Source organism: Catharus ustulatus, chromosome 6 (genome assembly GCF_009819885.2).
Source record: "Catharus ustulatus isolate bCatUst1 chromosome 6, bCatUst1.pri.v2, whole genome shotgun sequence".
NCBI classification, from domain to species: domain Eukaryota; kingdom Metazoa; phylum Chordata; class Aves; order Passeriformes; family Turdidae; genus Catharus; species Catharus ustulatus.
This window is the reverse complement of record NC_046226.1, coordinates 3,655,810-3,676,140: the sequence shown is the minus strand read 5'-3', so window position 1 is coordinate 3,676,140 and position 20,331 is coordinate 3,655,810. Positions and strand designations below refer to the sequence as shown.

General features: G+C 44.8%; 1 protein-coding gene across 11 annotated transcripts in view; it reads right to left on the bottom strand.

Annotated features, from left to right (window-relative positions):
* Window positions 1-767: 767 nt before the first annotated feature.
* KTN1 (kinectin 1) overlaps window positions 768-20,331 on the bottom strand; it is a 74,105-nt gene continuing 54,541 nt past the window's right edge. For 6 of the 11 annotated variants that reach the window (XM_033062641.2, XM_042779387.1, XM_033062645.2 and 3 more), the window contains 16 exons: window positions 20,042-20,132; window positions 19,875-19,943; window positions 19,517-19,554; window positions 18,503-18,593; window positions 16,511-16,597; window positions 14,655-14,744; window positions 13,596-13,676; window positions 12,938-13,027; window positions 12,762-12,854; window positions 11,311-11,382; window positions 10,789-10,872; window positions 10,499-10,582; window positions 8,182-8,265; window positions 6,842-6,934; window positions 2,376-2,495; window positions 768-1,278 (listed from right to left, as the gene is read on the bottom strand). In XM_033062641.2, the coding sequence (XP_032918532.1) occupies window positions 2,391-2,495; window positions 6,842-6,934; window positions 8,182-8,265; window positions 10,499-10,582; window positions 10,789-10,872; window positions 11,311-11,382; window positions 12,762-12,854; window positions 12,938-13,027; window positions 13,596-13,676; window positions 14,655-14,744; window positions 16,511-16,597; window positions 18,503-18,593; window positions 19,517-19,554; window positions 19,875-19,943; window positions 20,042-20,132 (1,252 nt within the window). In that variant the 3' untranslated portion in view covers window positions 768-1,278; window positions 2,376-2,390. The remainder of the gene's footprint in view (window positions 1,279-2,375; window positions 2,496-6,841; window positions 6,935-8,181; window positions 8,266-10,498; window positions 10,583-10,788; window positions 10,873-11,310; window positions 11,383-12,761; window positions 12,855-12,937; window positions 13,028-13,595; window positions 13,677-14,654; window positions 14,745-16,510; window positions 16,598-18,502; window positions 18,594-19,516; window positions 19,555-19,874; window positions 19,944-20,041; window positions 20,133-20,331) is intronic. The other 5 variants (XM_042779388.1, XM_033062652.2, XM_042779389.1 and 2 more) reach the window with 4 other exon arrangements.

Here is a 20,331-nt window from a genome sequence, read left to right as displayed (position 1 = left end):
GATCACTGGAACCATGTAAGAAAGAGGCTTCTTTACCTCCTGCCTGGTGAAGGCCAACTTATGAACTAAAAAATAGCACAGAGGGGAGTGTGAACAGCTCAGGGTGAGCAGTTTGAGCTGTTTCACCTCTGCAATTAACCCCAATTAATGACTGACCTCTGTTTAATTGCCTTCCCTAGATAATCACATCAAGTGTTCTAAAAAAAAAAACAACAAATCCTCACCTTGCCCACTGCAAATCCCACAGGACTGAGAGGTTCCTCTAAGACACACAGAGGAGGGGTCCCCAGGAGAATCCCTGTCCCATCAGAGACCCTCCCCACACTGGTTCCCAACACAGCTCAAGGTAACAGAGCATCCAAAGCCTCTCCCAGAACTCCTTCCCCCCAGACTCCCATCCAGGGGGTGGATCTGGGGCAAAGGGACACACTCTGCTCACCCCTGCCTTTGCCATTTCCAGTGTTCCCAGCTGTTCACTCCCTGATCTTTCCCAAAGACAACACATGACACAGAATCACAATTCAATGGCACTTTGATGGGGATTTCTTGCATTTTTTAAAACCTTAATATCTTTACTTTACAATAAAAACTCACTCTGGAGTTGCCAAATCTGCCCAGTTTGCCTCTTCTCAAGCTGGTGCCTCCTCCTCTGCCCAAAAACAAGCACAGTGGGTGCAGCCTGATGCTCATTTTGGGGAGGGGAGAGGTGCAAACCTCACCTGAGTCATCCAAATTCACTTGAAAGAAGAGAGCAGGAACACCTTGAATAATAGCATCCCTTTATTTGCTGACACCATTACAAAAACTGATTACATTAGCAACCAAAAAAAAAAAAAAGAAAAAAAAAAAAAGGAGTGTTTACTTGAGGTTGAAGTCAGAGGCAGCTAATCCCAAAAATGTAATTAAGTAAAACAGTGTACAACATCAGTATTAAAATGTCATTTCCCATCGGTGACTTTACCACGTTGGAGTTTTCTGAACAAGTTTTATTGAGCAAAATAAGATAAAAGATTAAGTGTTTACTGTCTCTCCAGGAATGTAAAGGTCTAATTATCCAAACAGGTTTGTTTTTATTATAAAACTAAACTCTGGAGGTGTCTACAGAGTTGGGTTTTTTCTTTAAATCAGTAGTCTAACAAGGATTAGAAAAGACAAAACTCTGTTCAGTGTTTCTGACAAAGTAGAAAGGGTGAAAACATAAATAAGGCTTTAATTTGGCAAAATATAATACAATGCCTTCTGCTATCCTCAAATGAACAATTCCCCCGTGACTTCACCCTGCAGGAAAAACACAAACCACAGGTCAGAGGAGCAGCTCCCAAGGGAAAATCCAGCACCCCACCTGCATTTCCTTGGTGCCAGCTCAGGAGGAAGCCCAGGGGAAGAGACTGGGGGGTGGAGGCTGAGCAGGAACAGCTTCCAGAGCACCTGAACAACACCCAGGTACCCTCTGCCAGCTCTGCTGCCCCTGAATTACAAAGGCAGGAGCATAAAAACCACCTGAATCAGGAATACAAATCCCCATCCTCAGCAGATGAAAGGGAGCTCTGACACTCCTTGTTCAGTGCTGCCTTCCAAGACCCAAATCTGCATCAGCTTCTTTAAAAAGTTCACTGACTTGAGCTTATCCAACCTGCAGCTAACTCTGGGTCATTTAGCACAAAGCTCTAGGTTTCCAAGCTGGCTGTGTATTCAAAATTAAATAGTAATTTAATTGTAAAATTAAAGCCTTGTCAATGTGTCTGTCACTGGATGAAGAGCTCATGGGCAGCTCAGTGAAAGCCCAGGGGGTTATTTTATATCCTCCATCCCAAAGCAATCAGAACATGGAAGTTCAGAAAGTTTGCTGGTGGAGCAAACAAAGAGGAAAAAAGGCTCAGGCTCTGAGAGAACAAAACTTGGGGCAACCTGCTGCAGGAAGTAGCAGGGAGTGGAAGGAAGGGGTGGAATTCCATCCCTATAGTGGGACATGGGGACTCAAGGCATCTTTAGCCTCAGCTAATTGACACCTGCATCCACAGAGGAACAAGTCCAGTGCCTACCAGGAGCTCTTTGGGATTTGCATGTGGAATTTGGGTCAGTATTAGGAAAAGATTCTTCACTGAAAGTGTTACCAGGCTCAGGCATTAGAACAGGGCAGTGATGGAATCTCCATCCCTGGATTTAAAAGCCATGTGGATGTGGCACTTGGGGACATGGTCAGTATTGGCCTTGGCAGAGTTGGGGGAATGGCTGGAGTCACAGTCTGAGAAGGCTTTTCCAAACCCAAAAGTCTCAGATTCTGACATGAGAGTTGTTAATTTGAACAAAGTCCCACCATACCACACCAGTGGCTTTCCCAACAGCTGAACTGGGGGGATCCTGCTCACACCCACCTGGCTGTAGTGTCCTCATCCCTTTGACAGCATTTGGCTTATTGACACGAGCAGCTTCTTGAGGTGACCCACATCCTGGGTGAGATTCACCACCACATTCCGCCTTTTATCACTCAATTCCTGGAAGAAGGGAAAAAAAAGGAAATCATTAAAAACTCATTTACAACCTAATTAACAAGAAAGCCTAGATTTAGATCCTCTGTATAAAATTACAACTCGTGGTGCAGATGGGAACAATTTTTGTCAGACAGAAGGTTATGGCCATGTTTAAGGAGAACATGGTTCAAAGTCCAGGAGCCCTTTCCTGTTTCAAGGAATCACCTGCACATCCAGCTCCTACCCTCCCTGCCTGGGACTCCAGCACTCCCTGCTTCCAGGAATTGTGCTGGTATCCCCAGCTGATCCAGCCTCAAAGGTTATTCCCCCTCAGTGTGGCTGAATCCTCCCCAGATGTGGTTTGTAACACAGGTCAGGGTGCACAGCGACCACCTCTGACCCCACAGCTGGAACTGCAAAACTCCTGCCCCAGCAAGGACTGGGTGTGACTGAGGATCTGTGGGATGGTGTCCTCAGCAGTAGCCAAGGCAGCTCCAGCTGTGAAACAGCATTTGGAACAGCTGCCTGGAGATCCACACCCTTCCCCACCCACAGATTGCCATGGATTCACCCTCTGCTCCAAACCCCTGAGGAATTCCCACTTGCCAGCAACACTTCACAAAGCAGTCCAACCACCAGAAAACACAGAGAAAAGGAAAACTGAAAGCTACCACAAGCTAGAAAATTTCCTGTGCTGAAATGAAAATGCTGAGCTTATGTTTTGAAACAAAAATAAATTCCTTTTTTTTTGTCCCTAGGAACTGGACAGTTTATTAATTGGGAAGTGTCACAGCTGTAGATGGACTCCCCCTCCTGCCTCCCTGCCTGTCAGCCTTGCTGGGCTAACAGTGCTGTGTAATCCCTGTTTTATTAATCTATTGATTACCTCCTCCAGAGATGCACAGAGCACTCCACATCCAACACACACCTTATTCAGCTCACAACACAGACATGCAGATCACCTGCACCAGAGCTTTTCCCTGAAATTTAACAGCTAAAAATAAGCAACTCTGCCTTGGTGTCAGAAATCAGAAGTGCCCACTGCTCCACAGGAGCACAGAAGTGTTTGCAGGAGCTCAGCATCCCTCAGCCCCACTCTGGTGTTACCCACAGAATGAGACTGATGCATAATGTGGGTGCAACTCTCTCCCCAGAGCTCCAGGGAAATTAGAGGGAGTTCAGGGAAGGCCATTTTCCCTGCTCCCATTTGGCTGGAAATGCAGAATGAGCAGTAAATCAAACTCAAGCACCTGCACCATTACAGAAACGACTCTGAGCTCAGAAAAGAGAACAAAATCTGCAGCAAAGCTCTTACTCCTGTGCAACTGGAAAACACTGTTCTACTGTAAAAAAATCATTGGGATCTGTATTAGGGTAGCCTTAACCTGTTTTAGCATTATTAAGGTGGAAAATCAGGTCTGTCAAGTCTGAGACTTGGTTTAGCAGTCTCATACAGACTGATGGAATGGAAAGGCAAAGGCAATTAGCAGCCAGTAGATGAATTAATCCAGCACTGACCAGAAGGAGCAGCAGCACAGAAGCAGCAGGAGCAGGGAAGGAACCCTCCAGTCCATTCCCAGCCCCTCTCTGGGAACAGCTCCTCCCTCATTTACTGCATCTCCCTTGTTTTGTGACCTCACTGATCTCAGGCAGTGTTCACTCATGAATTACAGACACATCCCCAATCCTCCTGGGGCCAATCCTGACTAGATCCCAATGGATTTGGGCTCCTCCTGCAGCTCCTGCTAACCCAGAGTGCACAGCTGCCTTACACAGCCTCTGCTGAGCCCCAGCCCTGTGCTCTCCATAACCTGGGGGAAAGAGGGGAAATTCAGGTCAGACATTCAGAAAAAATTCTTCCCTGTGAGGGTGGGGAGGCTCTGGCACAGGGTGCCCAGAGAAGCTGTGGCTGCCCCTGGATCCCTGGAATTGTTCCAGGCCAGGCTGGACAGGGCTTGGAGTAACCTGGGATAGCAGAAGGTGTCCCTGCCCCTGGGGGATGGAACTGGACAATCCTTAAGGTCCCTTCCAACTCAAACCATTCTGGGATTCTGTGACTCCACTTCTTTGGGACATGAGGATGAAAAGAAGAAGAGGATGGTGGTGGGGATGCCCCTGCGATTTCAGAACCAGCAGCTGAAACAGGAGCTGAATTGTCTGGACAGATTCCCCTCTGCTGTTCCACACATATGGCATTCCCAGTTTCCAGTGATGGAGTGCTCTGCACTGAGATTTGGGGGGAAAAGCACATTACATTTCACATAAGCCTCAAAATAAGCTCAGTGCCTAAGCAAGCTGCTGAATATAAATGACTTCCTTAAAGCACACTAAAAGCCCCCTTTAGTCATCAGCTGGTCCCATAAGTGACAAAGCAGCTGATTAGAAACCCCAAATGGTCTATTTTTAAATAGAAAGAAAAGGAGTCTAAAGAAAACACTCTGAGTGTGTTCGAGGGTTTATGCAAGTATCATTTCTCAATTTTGTGGGTTGGTTCCAGCACCCAGAAGGAACAAATATGTTCATTTTCAAGCATGTGTTTTCAGGTTCTCTGAAAAAAAAAAAAAAAAAAAAAAAAAAAAGAGGCACTGTTGCTAGGTGGAAGTGGCTGGAAGACTTTCTTTTTTGATCTCAGAGCTATTTTCTGCTGGGTTTTTAGGCTTCTGGGGAGACAGTTTCCTTTTCTCCCCTCAAAAAGAGAAAGAAAAAGGCAGCAGAAAAGGCAGGAAGAAAAGATAATGTTCTAATTCCAGCCTCTGCCAATGGCTACCTGTCAAGAGCGCTGCTTAGACAATTAATGTATTTTTACTAATGAAGGCTTAATTGCAGGTTTATTAGGACTGTTTTTCCACACTCCTCTTTAGAATAAAGCCATGGATATTCTGGCAGAAACCTGGGCCCCACAATGTGCAGCAAGAGCAGAGCAATGCAGAGCCAGAGTGGTTTTGTGAGTTAAGGCAATTAACCCAAACAAGGTGGTTTGGGCCACCACAGGGCACAGGTAATGAGCTCAGGAGGGCTGCCCAGAGCCACCAGCCACTAGTGCCATGGCTGATGGCATCCCTGTCCCCACACACCACATGGACAAGGCACAAGGGCACAGCAGAGAGCAGGGCTTTGGCTTAAGGGGGGATTTTGTCTGCAGCACCACCCTGGGGACACAGGGAGGGCTCAGCAGCTCTCCCATCCTCCAGGAATCAGCTCCCAGGGTTGCCACATCTCAAGTCTCACAGGCCCAGCTGAATCTCTGGCTTGGACATGGTGAGCCCAGTGCAGGGGTCAATCAGCATCCATCACTGATTAGTCTGGAAAAGCCATTTCATTCCTGCTCATGACTACAAAGACTTTTCTGCAGCTCTCCTCAGAGGACCCTGAGCTTCCATTCAGGTTCAGCAGCTAAAAGGAGTTGATATAAATTATTTGTCCTGTCACAAGTGCTCCTTTCCCCCTCAAATGACAGCAGCTCCACCCACTCTGTCCCTCAGAAGAAAAAGGGCAATGAGTTCCACTGACACCACTGAGCTGGGAGAGAATTCCTTCAGCCTTCCCCTTCCAGCTGCCTTCTGGAAAGCTATTCCAGGGCTCTGTGAGAGCTCTTTTCTCCAGAGATGGAAAAAGCCAGAGACAAAGCCCCAGCCCAACTCCCTGTGCAGGTGGTGTCTTCAGAGCAACACTCTGAGCACCAGCTCCACAAAAAACAACAGGCTCAGGGGAGTCACCTGCCAAACTGCCCACCCAACTGCAGGCCCTAAAGCTGGAATGCCCTTGGAACACCAGCAGTCTGCAGAGTCACCCCCACACAGCACTGGTCACTACTGAAGCTCATCTTGGCAAGATTTTGCTGCTGGGCCACAGCAAGGTTAGCATAAATTGCCAGGACCAGCTGAAATCAAGTTCTGGATCTTGGCCACAGCTGCAGAGGAGCAGAAGGAACCATGTTCTGGCAAGAGAATCTCTGCCTGAGTGTTACAGGTTGTGCAAGACTGCCTTTTTTTGGCATGACTGATGTCAAAGGGCCAACCCAACAGTGGTTTCAGCCCACTTAGTCATCAGCAGAGTAGTATTTTGCTTCCTTTTTCCCTTCTTGAAGGGACAAGTCTGGGGATCTCCTCCTCCCTTTTGTCCAAACCAAAAGCCCAGAATCTCTCCCCTCCCTCCTTACAAATCTGAACTGCAGGAAGGAGACCACAATCCAGACAACCACAAAATTCCCAGTGAATCCTTGACTGCCAGGCAAGCACTGGAATCTTCATAAAGCCCCCATCACCCCCCAGCAGCAAGATCCTGCTCCTTTGCTGGATCTCACTTCCCAAAGTTGCCACTTGGCCTGAGATTTGTGTGGCCCCTGAGCAGGAGCTCCAGGGAACACTCACCGAGTCTGTGCAAACATCGCTGTTTTCAATAACATTGGCATCCCCAAAAACCTTCCCAATTTCTCTCTCCAGAGCTGCCAAAGACTCCTGGGCCTGTAAGGGAAAGATGTTATTAAAAAAAGAAAGGAAGAAACAGGGGAAGCACAACAATTAGCAAATCCCCATCTCCCTGAGAGCACCAGAGACTCAGGAAATCACTGCTCAGGAGGAAATCTGTTTTATGCCAGATTTGCTCCAGGGACCAACCCATTTGCCAAGACTGACATGTTCTCCTCACAATCAGCATGTTGCATGTCAGCCTGTCTGCATCTGAGAGCAACCCTACAGGGAAGCTTTAACAATATCACATCAAGTTATTAGGTAAAAAAATCATGCAATAAATTTCATGAGTGCATTTCTCCAAAATCCTAACCCCAGCTCTGTATTTATGTAGAATAAACCATGAACCACAGCTGGCTTTGTCTGTCAACACCCAGCATAACTGTCCAGAGCAAAATGTTTTAAATTCTTTATTTTAGCAAGTTTCCTTTAGCTTCTCACCTCCTCCAGTGCTTTTGTGATCATCCATCCCTGTCCAGGACAAGACATGCTCCCCTAACAGCATTTCCCACTCCAATCCTGGAAGAACTCAGCCCCATGTGCTTACTATGCTGAAGGAACAAGGTGTTGCAGAGTCTGGAGCCAGAGCCCAGCCACTCCACAGGCTACTCCTGTCTCCATTTATCAATTCTCCCATGACAGTTTTGTTTCTGGAGTGACACACAGCACTGAGACCTCTCATGCCTCTAAGAGTTGCCACTCCAACCCATCTTGTAAGAGCAACATTGAGGAAAAGCACAGGAAATCCACCTGTTTGTCCCACAGATGTAACTTTTAGGATTTGCAATCTCTTGAGTTATAGTGGATATCACACCAGGTAAAATAGAGCAGATGCTTTGTAAACCAGCTTGCAACCCTCTGCCATTTGAGGCTGGATTTAAAAGCCTCAGGCTGTAGTGTGGGTGGAGGGCTGTGGGATGGGCTTTTTGCTAGGCTGGGGTTTCTTTTAAATAAAGAATTATTTGTCAGCCCCAAATCACCACTTGTTCTTATTGGCATAAAATTATCATGAACAGAGGAGTCTTTCAAGAGGGATGATTAAAGAGAGCTTTTAGTTGCAGTTTCACCATTCCTGCAGACATGCAGGTAGAGCTCTTACAGTCCCAGCCAGTGGAGCAAGACACCCCACCAGGCAGGCACTCAAATCAAACTCCTTCAAATCATCATTTCCAGCTCTGCAAAACTACATTGAGGGGTTCTGCCAACTTTGTTATGTGCAGCTGCTAAGGGTCTCTGCTTACCTTGGGCAAGTCACCAGCTACCTTTTCTCTCTCGTTCTGATCCACTTTGAGTTTTGATAGTGTTTCATTTAGCTGCGTTTTCAGCTGCAAAACAGTAACAGAGCAAATCATCACCCTCACACACACAGATCTCATCTGCCTGTCCCAGGGATTAACCCAGTGCACATGGACTGCAAAGGGAGTAAGATTCACTAACAATTACTGCACACACTGGATTAGTTGACATGTATGATGAGGTTTACAAGGACAGTCAAGGAAGAGAGACTCCATCTGTAAAGATAAAGAATGGAAACTACAGAAGACAAAAACGTGGTTGGCACTGGCTTCCTTAGGAGTGGTTTCAACTTTGCAACTCCATCCCAGGAGGAGCATCAGCCTCTCCAGCATCCTTATCACAGGAGTCACCCAGACTCCAACTCAATTCAGGGCAAATATGCAAAAATGAAGATTGTCATCTTCCTAGAGCAGGCTAAACAGTCTCTCTACTGCTGAGCAAACTAAAAAGCTCTACTTGTCATCTCAATAAAGCACCTCTTACTACAACTATGTTGACTTAACCAGTCTGTTAATGGCACATCAAGGCATGAGTCACTGACAGGGGGATATTAAGTTGTCGATTGTGTTTAGATTCAATCCAAAAAAGTGCAACTATTTCAGTCAAGAGGGATGAATACTTGGTATACTGGCTGCAGTCAGTACTTAAACTGCAGCCTTCCAAAGGATACACAGCTTTTTAAAGGATATTTTGATTGCTCTTCAACACAGTACACAGAACCAGCCACAGCACTTGAGGCTTGAGCCTCAAACAGAAGTGCTAACAAGGAGCTCAAGTGCCAATTTTGTTGGATTTGTGCCTCTGAAGTGTGCTGTGCTAATGTTCACTATTCCTGCTGTCAATCTTCCTGGAAGGCAGCAGGAGATTAAAGGAGGGAACAATGGGCTACTCAGAGCCCTGAATTCTCACTGACTCCAAACCTACACATGGTATTTGTCTCACCCTTGGAAGGGTTCCCCCTTTGGAGCACCTGGGCTTACACATTTTGGGGAAGCTCCTCTGCAGTTTCAGCTTCTCCTTGCTTACCTTTTAAAGAGTGGGGTGAAATCCCATCATTTCTATTCCCCAGCCTCCTGCAAAATGCACTCACACACTCAGGACAGCATTCCTGAGCCAGCTGCATGGAGGTGGTTGTTTAACACATCCTCACCAGCACAGCACCAGCACATTGCACTCAAGCTGCCCTAGCAGGGAGCTCAGCTTTTTAAGCTTTTTTGTGCACAGACATAATAAATTGTTGCCTCAAAGAGGTTAGTGTTTACTGATTAACTCCAAGATATGCATTCAATTCTCATTTCCCTTGCTTTCAGAATGAGAGGCTTTGCTTGCTGAGGCTAGTGCACTATTAACTTAAGCAGATTGTTACTGCGGTGGTGGTTATTTTTCTAAATCAACTATTTCAACCCAGTTACATCAGTGGCAGTGGCCTGGTTGTCCCATCATCCCACAGACATGGTGACAGCACCAACCCTCCCAAACCTGGCTCAAAAGCAGGAAAGCACTGGCTAAAGACAAGCAGAGGAAGGCTCTGACTGCTCCTGCAGCCTTGAAAAACAGGTCACTGAAGGAAGGGAGAAGGGAAAGGGCTGAAAATGGAAAACCATGCATCCTCAGGTCTGCCCTGTTAATCCAAGTCCTTCTTGAGAAAGCTGCTATAGGAGCATTATTGGCTGGAAGCATTTCTAGCCAAGCACGTTGTAACACATGCAAGCACCAAGGCAGCAGAGCCATTCAGCCACAGCAGGGTGTCAGCAGCTCAATGGCTGAATGCTCTGAATTTATCCAACTTTGGGTCTGGCCAATTTCTGTTCATACAGAGCAGGATGGAAAAGGCTCTGCACAGTCAGAGCACGGATAGCACTGCTGCATCCTCAAAAGCTTTGGGAAAAAAAAAAAAAGCTTTGGGAAAAAAAAAACCCACCCCACCAGAGAATTATCTTCCAGATAAACCAATGAGAGCACCACTTTTATTGCTCCAAGGACATGACATTTGCTGCTGCATCTGCCTACACTGCAAATCTTCTCAAGAAGTTTCAGGAATGAAAGTCTTACAGACTCGGGGAAAAAGCCTTAAGAACCAGACATGCTATTGTTAGGAGCAGAGAAAAGAGACAAATTGTAAAAGTCAAAGACTACATAAATGATTTCAATGGACAAAAATATCAAGCTGAAGAGGTTAGCAGAACAGACAGGATTTGAAATAAGTCTCCGCTTCATACGCTGGGAGCCTCGTTTGTGCCCAACGGAGAACAAGCTTCTTACCAAATTTAACTCTTCATTCTGTCTTACTGCTTCAGAATATGAATCATCAAGTTTTTTCTGCAATTCAGTCAAGAGATCTTTGAGCTGAAATGAAGTTTAGAGTTTTAGGATTTGTCTCCTTAGTATGCCTGTTCTCTTCTGCTCAGTTATTAGTGTGCTGCTCTAGCCTAAGGTCACAAGCATTCAAACTCCTCAGCCACAGGGGCTAAGCACTAGGTTAGTTTGCCAGCCAACTGCTAACCAAAAGAAAAAAAAAAAAAAAGGTACACAGCTTGGACAATTATGTTTACCTCTCTGACTTCTGAAACATAAGTAGATCGTTCTATTTCTGCCTTTTCTAGTTCACTTTCCAAATGTTCTCTCTCTTTTTTAAGCTAGAAACAGAAAAACAGAGTTAAAACAGATGTTTTCAGTGCTTTCTTGCAGTATCATTTGCTTGATTTATAATTGGTTGTAAAGTCCTATCAAATATTCCACGACATTTAGAGAGCATTTCAAGCCCAGTGACTGCACAGTGGTAGATTTAAACATCAAAAATAAGATAAAAAGAGAAAGAATCGAGCCCATGGATTGTCAACAAGCAGTGAACTGCTCAGTCTCACAAGAAAGAGCCCCAGTGGGTGAGTACAGAAGTAAAAATCCAGAACAGCTTTCCAGCTTCTCTGCCTTTTAAAAACACTGCCCCAAAGGCTCAGGTTCAACTGCAGCACAGGCTGTGCCACTGGCAGGAGGGAAATTCACAGCACCAGCCTAAATTGTGTTTCAACAACAGAAAGCTTCAAAGACAAGAAGAAAAAACCACCTGCACGTACAGTTTCAACTTCTTTGTTGTCTTCCTTTAACCTCTCCACCTCGTGCTGCAAAGAAGTGACCACAGAACGCACCTGCAGGTTGGGGGGAAAGAAAGATACTCAGTTGGGTTGGTCTAAGACAAACTCTACATAAATAAACAAGATTAGATCTTGTAGATCTAAGGATATTAGAAATTATCTAAGAATATTAAGGATGGAATCAGAGTGGCTGAATAAAATGATACTCACTCAAAGAATTCAATATACTGAGTCTACACTATTCTCACCTATTCCCAGCCCAAGTTCTTTGATATATTCAGAGCCCACAAGCCTGAAAGATTTGGAATATAAACACTAATCCAGTTGTCCATTAGCCATGGTAAGGAATATAAACTTCCCCAGACTGGGAATAGCCACCATCCATGTACCCAAACCCAGCATTTTCAGCCTTATCTGGGGCTGTGGAAGTGCAGCAGATGGCAGCACATCTATAGCTGCAGATCTGACAGCCTTTCTAAGCCCCTCACACAAGATGTTTATAAATCATCTGTTTGCTGCCAGGCTCACACAGTGGCACTCATATTTACTAAGCTGAGATACTTTAGAAATTACTTTTCAAAAAAAACCCAGTTTGACCTACTTTAATTCCAGATTAGAAAAGAAACATAAAAGCCTTTTTTCTTCCCACTTTTGCTATCAACAGAGCCTTCCTAAAAGGAAAGCTTTGCAGGCAATTTCAAGTGTAATTAGTTGACCATAATGGATTGAGCATTACTTTAACAGCTTTCAAAAAACTGTTATGATTCTATGATACTTCAATTTTAGCACAAAGAGTCCATACCTGCTCACAAATATACTTGGAAAAAAACCAATACAGTCCAAGTTACCAGGATCAGAAAACTATATATTACTAGCATAAATGGGACACTTGTGCATCTGTAAAGGATTCCTCATCTCTGGAATTGTCCAAGGCCAGGCTGGACAGGGCTTGGAGCAGTCTGGGGTAGTGGAAGGGGTCCCTACATATGGCAGGGCTTGGAACTGGATGAGCTTTAAGGTCCTTCCAACCCAAACCACTTTGATTCTGTGACACTGATTTATCATAATGGTCAAAGACTTTGTACCTGTGCTGTTTGTTTTTCTTGCTTCTGTAAAAATGGCAACAGAACTAGTGATACAGATCTAAAGATACCAACAAATTCTCCTTCCTTTAATGGAAATACATTCCTTCAGAAATGAAAACTCAGCCTTTACATGAAGCTGAGTATCAGAGAACCAAAATACCATTGATATGAGGAATTATTCCTATTACACTTGTTGCAGGCTTCACCTTTTTCATCCCCTGATCATGCACACATCAAACCAGGCAGCCAGGGCTGCTCCACACCTGCCTTCACAGAGCTCAGACACCTCTGTGACTTCAAGCAGAACCTGCCTGGCTGTTGAGTTAAAAAAAACAACTTCAGAAATACCTGTTTAAGTTCCTTCTGTGATTCTTCAACTTTTATCTTCCATTTGCTTTCTTCCTCTTCCACACTCCTCTGTAGCCTTTGTAAAATCCCCTCCTAAGAAGAGAGAGGGATTCGAAAGCTCAGAGCAGAAGAAAGGCAGCTGGAACATCACAGAGGTGACCAGGCATCCCACTTACTGTCTCTGCCAGAACAGATTTGTATTTCTCACACTCCAGCTGCAGCAGGATGTGCATTTCCTCAGCCTCCTTCAACTTCTGCTCCATAGCCTGGCAAAGGAGGAAAGGGACCACAAGAGTCACATCTCAGTGGATGGATTTCAGTTCTATTCATCTTATTTCAACAAGCTGGTATCACTCCTGGGCAGGTCTGTCTTTCCAACCCATGAAAAGACAACAAGTGCAGTGTTCACCTGCAACTCTCAATACCCAATCACAAACTCTGAGTCACTGAAAAAACCCCATTATTTAAAAAAAGATACTGGGGATTTTCAATTTAGGAACTCACAATTCCACAAGGTACTTATCAAAGATGCAAATACATTTCTGTAAATATCTAAACATCTAAATATCCAGCAGGTTGCCCAGAGAATCTGTGACTGACTCATCTCTGCAAGTGTTCAAGGCCAGGCTGGATGAGGCTTGGAACAACCTGGTTCTAGTGACTGGCATCCCTGGGCAAGGCATGGGGGTTGGAACTGGATGATCTTTAACCCAAACCATTCTAGAATTAACATAAAACAATTTTCTTGTGACTTGTCTGAGAACCTGAACTTCCCAACCCACAGCAAAATTTGTAAAATTTATACTGAACCAGTTGTCCATCTTTTGTGCCTACCTTGACATCTTCAGATCCTGAAGCCTCTCTTAAGTATTCTTTAGCCATCTTTTCAAACCCACATATCCATTCACTGTGGCTCTGTTGGGAAATCATTCAGTTAAGGCTCAGTAACCTCAGGAGAGCTCTCCTCAGGATGTTTGCAGGATGAGGGAGCAGTGTCTCAGTGCCCCAAGTCCCTGGAGCTCACACACAGCCCCATGGTTGTTGTTCAGCCAGTGCCACACACAGCTGGCAGCAAGCCAGGAGCACGAGGTGATGAGACACACACACAGTTCAGGGGGGCCTGGATGAGCTGGAATACAGCTGGGTGACACAGGACTCCCTGCAACTCTGCACAAGCATTTAAAAATTCAAAGGAATCTTTCCCAAAATCCCTGAGCACTTCAAGCAAATGCTGTGTAATTCTAAGAAGGATGTTTTATAACCTTACAGAAAAGTCTTTTTAAAGACTGCTTCACTAGGACACTTACTTTAGCACATTTGGGAATTATTTAAAATATGAATATTCAAATCTTCTAGAGGTTATAAATGAAATGCACCCACTTTTCCAGACTCACTTGATGTTATTCACCCCATCTGAACCCTGTGAACCCAGGGCATTTTCCCTGCAAACCACTAAAAGCTACCAAAAATATAAAACTGAAAATCTGTGCCTGGGAACAAAATAACCCCTCCCTAAATTGTATGAACTGTCACTGAGGCACTGCAGCTCCTCTGGAAATGTTGGGAATATACAGATCCCCATTGTGCCAGACAGTAAGCAAACACAGCAGGCATTATCCACCTCTAAAAATTTACTATCTCAGTGAGACACAAGGTAACACAGACAGGTAAATCTGGTATTGGAGCATAAAAACCACAAGATAACTTTTATTTTGTTCTTTTAACACTTCCTGAAACAACCTATCTGCAGCTTTGCCTCCTTGTGCAAGTACAGGCATCACCAGCAAGAGACACTCTCATCCTACTGCAAAATCCTTGGGATAGAGGGGCTGTGAGGAAACACTCCAGGACTGCCCAGCAGAGCAGGAGGTTAAGAAAAGCCACTTCTCTTACCATGTTGGAAGGAAGGGAGACTTTGGGGAAGAGCTTCTGGAGGAGCTGGCGCGTCTCCACCTCGGCAGCTTCCAAATGCTGCTGCTTCTCCTAAAGCAAGAGCAGGGCACAGGTGAGACTGGGCACCACCTCACCCACCTGGCAACAGCCTCTCCTCTGCCTACAGCCATTTATTAACCCAGGAAGTCTTTTTTTCCTAAGTCAGAAAGGTGCTATAGTCTCTAAAATTGCCAGTAAATTGCTTCAGAAATGGGCACTGAATTGCTTCAGAATTCGCATTTGTTCTTGCTTAAGCTTTTATTTGCTGAAGTTCTCTTCCAGTCTAACCTGTACAGAAATTACACCATTGTTCACTTGTCCACAACACAAACTGCACTGTGCTGACTAACTGCATCCACACATCACACCAGTCCTGCCACTCAAGTGAGCTCAAAATCAAATAGTTTGGTCAATCAACCATATTTTATTTAATCCGTACTTTGAAAATAATTTTAGGTGTGAAAAAAATCACTGTAAGGTAATGTCATCACATCAAAAGCAGAGAATTAAAAGGAAACTTTGTGTTAATGCACATTTGAACCAGGCCAAGAAAGTAAGACTTTTAAACATTACTTTTTAAATACTTAAGAGGAAGCCACTTACATCCTCTTTTCCCAACCCTGGATGCAATGGGAAATAATTATTAGAGCTGTGTGACAATCTCCAGGTTTTTTTGTTAGTGTTCTGCAATTATAAATACCCAGAGCCACAGGCACCAAAGTTCTGTCCTTCCATGTATTTAACACAAAAAGCAGAGCAGCCACAGGACATGTTCTTGCTGTGCTCATGGCAGATTGGGTTAGTTTAGCCACACAACACTCAGGCTCCCATTTAAAATTAAATGTACAAAGTCTGAAACAGTGCACAGGCAAAATCCTCCACTGATATTTGGGATTGTTTTTCCCTTTGAGGGAACTGCCTGGCTGCTCTGAGTTCCTCTGCTGCAAAGGATCAGTGGTGTGAGCAGGTGGAGATCCAGAGACAGAAACACAAGGGAGACATTAGGTGGTGAGGCTGTGCTGAGTGTGTTAGTTGGCAGCAATTTAGGAGCCACCATGAAGTGGCAAAAAGCTGTTTGCTGGAAGTTTCCAGCTGCAAGAGAGAGCAGGCAGGTGTTAGCACACAGTGAGAGCAGGGACAGGCTCCTGCAGAGCAGAGACAGCTCCAAACCCAGACACACAACCCCAAACCAGAGCTCCTCTGCTCCTGGCTGCCTGACTGGTGCTGAGAGTGAGCTGGATGCTTTATTTTTTGAGTTCTGCACAGTGGCAATCAACACTGAATCAGGCCCACAGCAATCACAAGCTCCTTTCAGAGCAATTCACACCAAGTATCATTTTGAACATTGATCCAATAGTCCCTGTCCAGCTCCACATGCCTTCAAGGAGCTGTGGGCACATCATTTTTCTGAGAAGCTCCCAGGTTTTTTAATAATAATAATAATTCAGTCCTGGTTCTTCCCAGGTCCAACAGATTTGTTCAAGCACAGCCAAAGCCCAGTAGAAGAAAGCAGGTTGCTCACCAGCACACTTTTAATCTGGAGCTCCCCACAAATCAAAAACAATTCACGACAGCTCTAACAATTAATTACGCAAACAGAAATCAAAAGTCAGCATGCCCACAAACTAACCATTTAAAAAAAAACAAACAACCTAAAGACAACAGGAAGAAGCAGAGGTGAAAGTATATGAATGATCACTCAGAAGAGATTATACTTAAACTGCAGTAAAAGTTAAATGCCTCCATTTCACTTAAAAAAACCAGCTGCAGATTTGCTTCTAGCTTAACGCATCGTTTCTAGCAGTCAACATTACAACCTTGGCAGTCTTGTTCACTTTGTCCTGCAGCAATTTTTCAGTTGATGCCAATGCTTCCATTGCTTCCCAGTTTTTCTCCCGAAGGTCCTAATCATTTTTAGAAAGAATGATTTCAGTTCAGCCAATATTCAAACTGTTTTCGTTTTTACTTCAGAGAAATATTTCGCATTACATTCCACCATTTGCATTTAAATGCTGGTTACTGCAAGGTGATTTTGCTGGGGAGTATGACATACACTAGCAAAAACAAGTGTGATGTTCAAAGAGTCTGAATGAAAAGTGGGGGGGAAATGCCAATTTCTGCCCAACCTGCCCCCGTGTCCAAAACTGATGCAAATATTTCTGCAGAGTGTTATCACTACAGCGACCCCACACTTTGACTGCACTTGTAAGAAGAAAGAGGGAAGTTTTCAAAAGTAGTGAGGAACACAGACACCAAACCACAGATTACACAACAGAGTGTTAGGCATGTTGCAGTGCAGAACCCAGCATGGACCCAGGAGACATGGAGGTGTGCACATCCATCCTGCAACCAGACCTCAGCCCAAACCCTGATTTGGGGAACACACAGCTCAGGGTTTGCAGCTCTCTCTCCACTGCACCCACAGAAAGCTGGGCTGGTGCTCACCAGCCCTCCTGGGAGGCTCTGGGATTTCAGCAGTGGTGAGCACATCCCAGATCCACGTGGGAAAGTCACTGTGCCGTGCTCCTGCATCTTTCTTGGCGAGGTCATCAAACGTGTACTCCACAAGATGTCAACACAACCAGTGAGAGGCTGAGCTCTGCTAAGAGCAGCCTCACAGCTCCTCTCTAGGAAGGATGGTGGGGTCTTGCAGAGAGAAGATTACAGTGCTTGGGATTCAGATTTTATTTTTTCCAACCCTCAGAGCAAATCTCCTTTAGCAAAGGGTTATTTTGGAAAGGTTAAATTTTAAATTCATCAAAAGCCTAGCAAGCACCTACACTAGTTTTACTTTACCACTTCTGTTTGCCCACAATCTTAAGGGCTGTTCACAGGATATAAACACAACATTGGATAAAACTGAGAAAAAGCTGGGACCTACAGGTCTGATGTGCCTTTAGCAGCAGCCTGCAGCACAAGGGGTATTCAGACCTTGTGAATCCACAGGAAACAGAATTTTCTACCTGTTCTACCTTTCCAGTTCATCTGCCTTCTGAGACTACTCAGCCTCCTTCTCTCTACTTTATTTCAGCTCTTAAACAGCACTCCTTGCTTAAAAGTTCTCAGTATTTTCCTTGTGCACTTTCCTTAGATTGTCTATTAAGAAATCAAGCTTATTGCCTGGAATTCATTGGATTTTACAGGGTATCAAGGAGAGACAGGTGAGATAAACACCCTGTATTTCAACTTACATGGAAGAAACTTAAAAGATAACACTCCCCTGCCCTGCACAAGTAATGCATTACAAGGAAGTAACTCCACAGCTCTGTGATGGAAGATACAATCTTTAATTCCATCTACAAACAACCCAGACTGCACCATCAGCAGCTGTGTGAAGGAAGGCTCAGTCCTTCACTCCCTTTGGAACACGAGGATTAGTCACTCTGAGGAATGGGAAGAGGCAGATCTGAGCACTCTGAAGGCAATGCCTCCCCCCACATCCACACACCAGGAGCACAACTCTGTCAGAGCACAGCACCTTTCCTCCTCCCACCCTCCCTGCCCTTGGCAAAGGACATGTTTCTGAACAGGGTTAACAAGGTTTGAATCCAAATCCAAGAACTTGCTGTGGGATGTGTCCCCTAGCAAGTCTCCTTCCTCTCATCCAAACAACAAATGGTGCAGGAGCTGACACAACTCTGAGAACTGAAATAGGTGTGCTGAGTCACTCCCAAGAGGAAAGGAGTGCCCAGGGACACAGTTGTCAGAAACACTCTCTGCAAAATGCCCCATGCCTCAAGGAGTGCTGGGAACACAGGTTTGGTTGTTTTGGGGGGTTTTCTGGGATGGTGGGGGAAGAATTTCCTTACGTTGTTCTTTTTCCTCTGCTGCTCAAAAGCATTTCTCTGAGAGGCGAGCTCGCTCTGGAGACTGGCAATTTCCTTCTCTTTGCCTGCAACCCTGAATTAACAAAGGGAACCACAAACAAGTCAGGAGACATTGAAGACATTTCCAGTGAAGCCCTGACACCCTTTCCCACACACTAACTTGCCTTCCCTTCCAGCAACACGCTCTCTCTGAAAAGCTGTTTTCACTGACTTGGCAGCACTGCCTGCTTCCCACTGCTCCCTGAACCACTCTGCCTGAGCAAACCCATTGTAAAGCTGTTGTTTGCCTACAACAGGCATCTGCACACATTCATCAAGGCCATGGAAAGGCAACACATTAGCTGAGGGTAGAGTCAGCCAGCCCACGCCGGTACAGCACCACGGAACAGGCACTGCCTGCTGCATGAGTGTTCCCTTTCAAGCACCTAATCCACAATTTGTAAGTCATTTAACTTGAAAGACAAATAATTCTGCCAGCCAAAAATGCATGACAGTGGCAATTTGCTTAGCACAATATAGCATTAGCTTCCACATAGTTATTTAATGTGCTTCAGCCCTACATTATAACACACTTTTACCCCTGAGATTTTCCCTGGAAGAGATTTCCAGATGATTTTATAATAGAACAACCCTCTGCTAAGCTGAAGTTCCAAGAAAAAAGCCTGTCACTTTTGCTTGAAACACCAACATTTAACTCTTCAGCCATACAGCTGAGCTGGCATGCATTCAAAATAACATCAATCAAGGCTTGCTTCTATGGTGGGCACAACATATTGCCAGCACTGTCTGTCTGCAGGAGATTACACCTGAGGATTAGCAGTGTGAGCAGAATCTCACATGCTCAACTTTTATTAGACAGTAATTTTATTTTTTTAGTTTTTACTGGCCACTTCACATACTCTGATATGGTACATTTGGCATTTATTTCTAAATTTCCTGAGCAATTAAGTGAACTGAATCAATTCTCTAATGCATCCAGCTCCTGGCAGTACTCACACTTGCAGCAGCTCCTCGCTTTGGACAGCCAGAGATGCCTACAAAGAGATCAGAAAAGTGTTAGGAGCAGAGGCAGGATCTGCCTTGTTCACCAGGCACTGCTGCAACACCAGAAAGCTGCACTCTGAGCCTTTGGGGGAACAGAGCAGGCACAAGAAAGGGCACAAAGCTGCAAATCCATATGATACAAGAAGGCAGGAATAGATAGACAACAACCAGAAAAGCTGGCTCAGTGCAACCCAACCCCAAAGGTGTCCCTGGGTTTCCATGGGCAGTACAATCCCCGGTTTTCAATCTATGCAAGCTACCACCATCCTCCTCTGACCTCACTCAGTAACAGTGCAATTGGGAGCTGTACCTGTTTGCAGTTCTCCTGCTTTAATTCCTGTATTTGAGCTTTGAAAGATTCATTTTCTTTTCGCATATCCTGTTGAAAGAAAAAAAGCAATATATACTCATGTATAAATAGAGATATACACTCATAATATACACACTCCTCAACACAAGTTTCTATCAAAACTTTACCTGTAACTGTTTTACTTGGTTTGCAATTTCTTTCTCTTTTTCTTCCACCATAGCTTTCAACTTCTTCATTTGTTCTTCTTCCCCTTTCAACCTGCAGACATGGTTTAGAAAGTAAGGAGAAAGAGTTAAAGTAGGGGGAAAAAAAAGTTAAAGTAAGAATTTATGCTGAAAAGGGACAGAGACTCAAACTGGGAGAGTTAGTGCAGCAGAAGATAAACACATTTTGTGTGTTGAGGCTGCCTCAGGTACCACACACAGCTGTAGCAGAGCTCTGCTGGGACACCAGCACA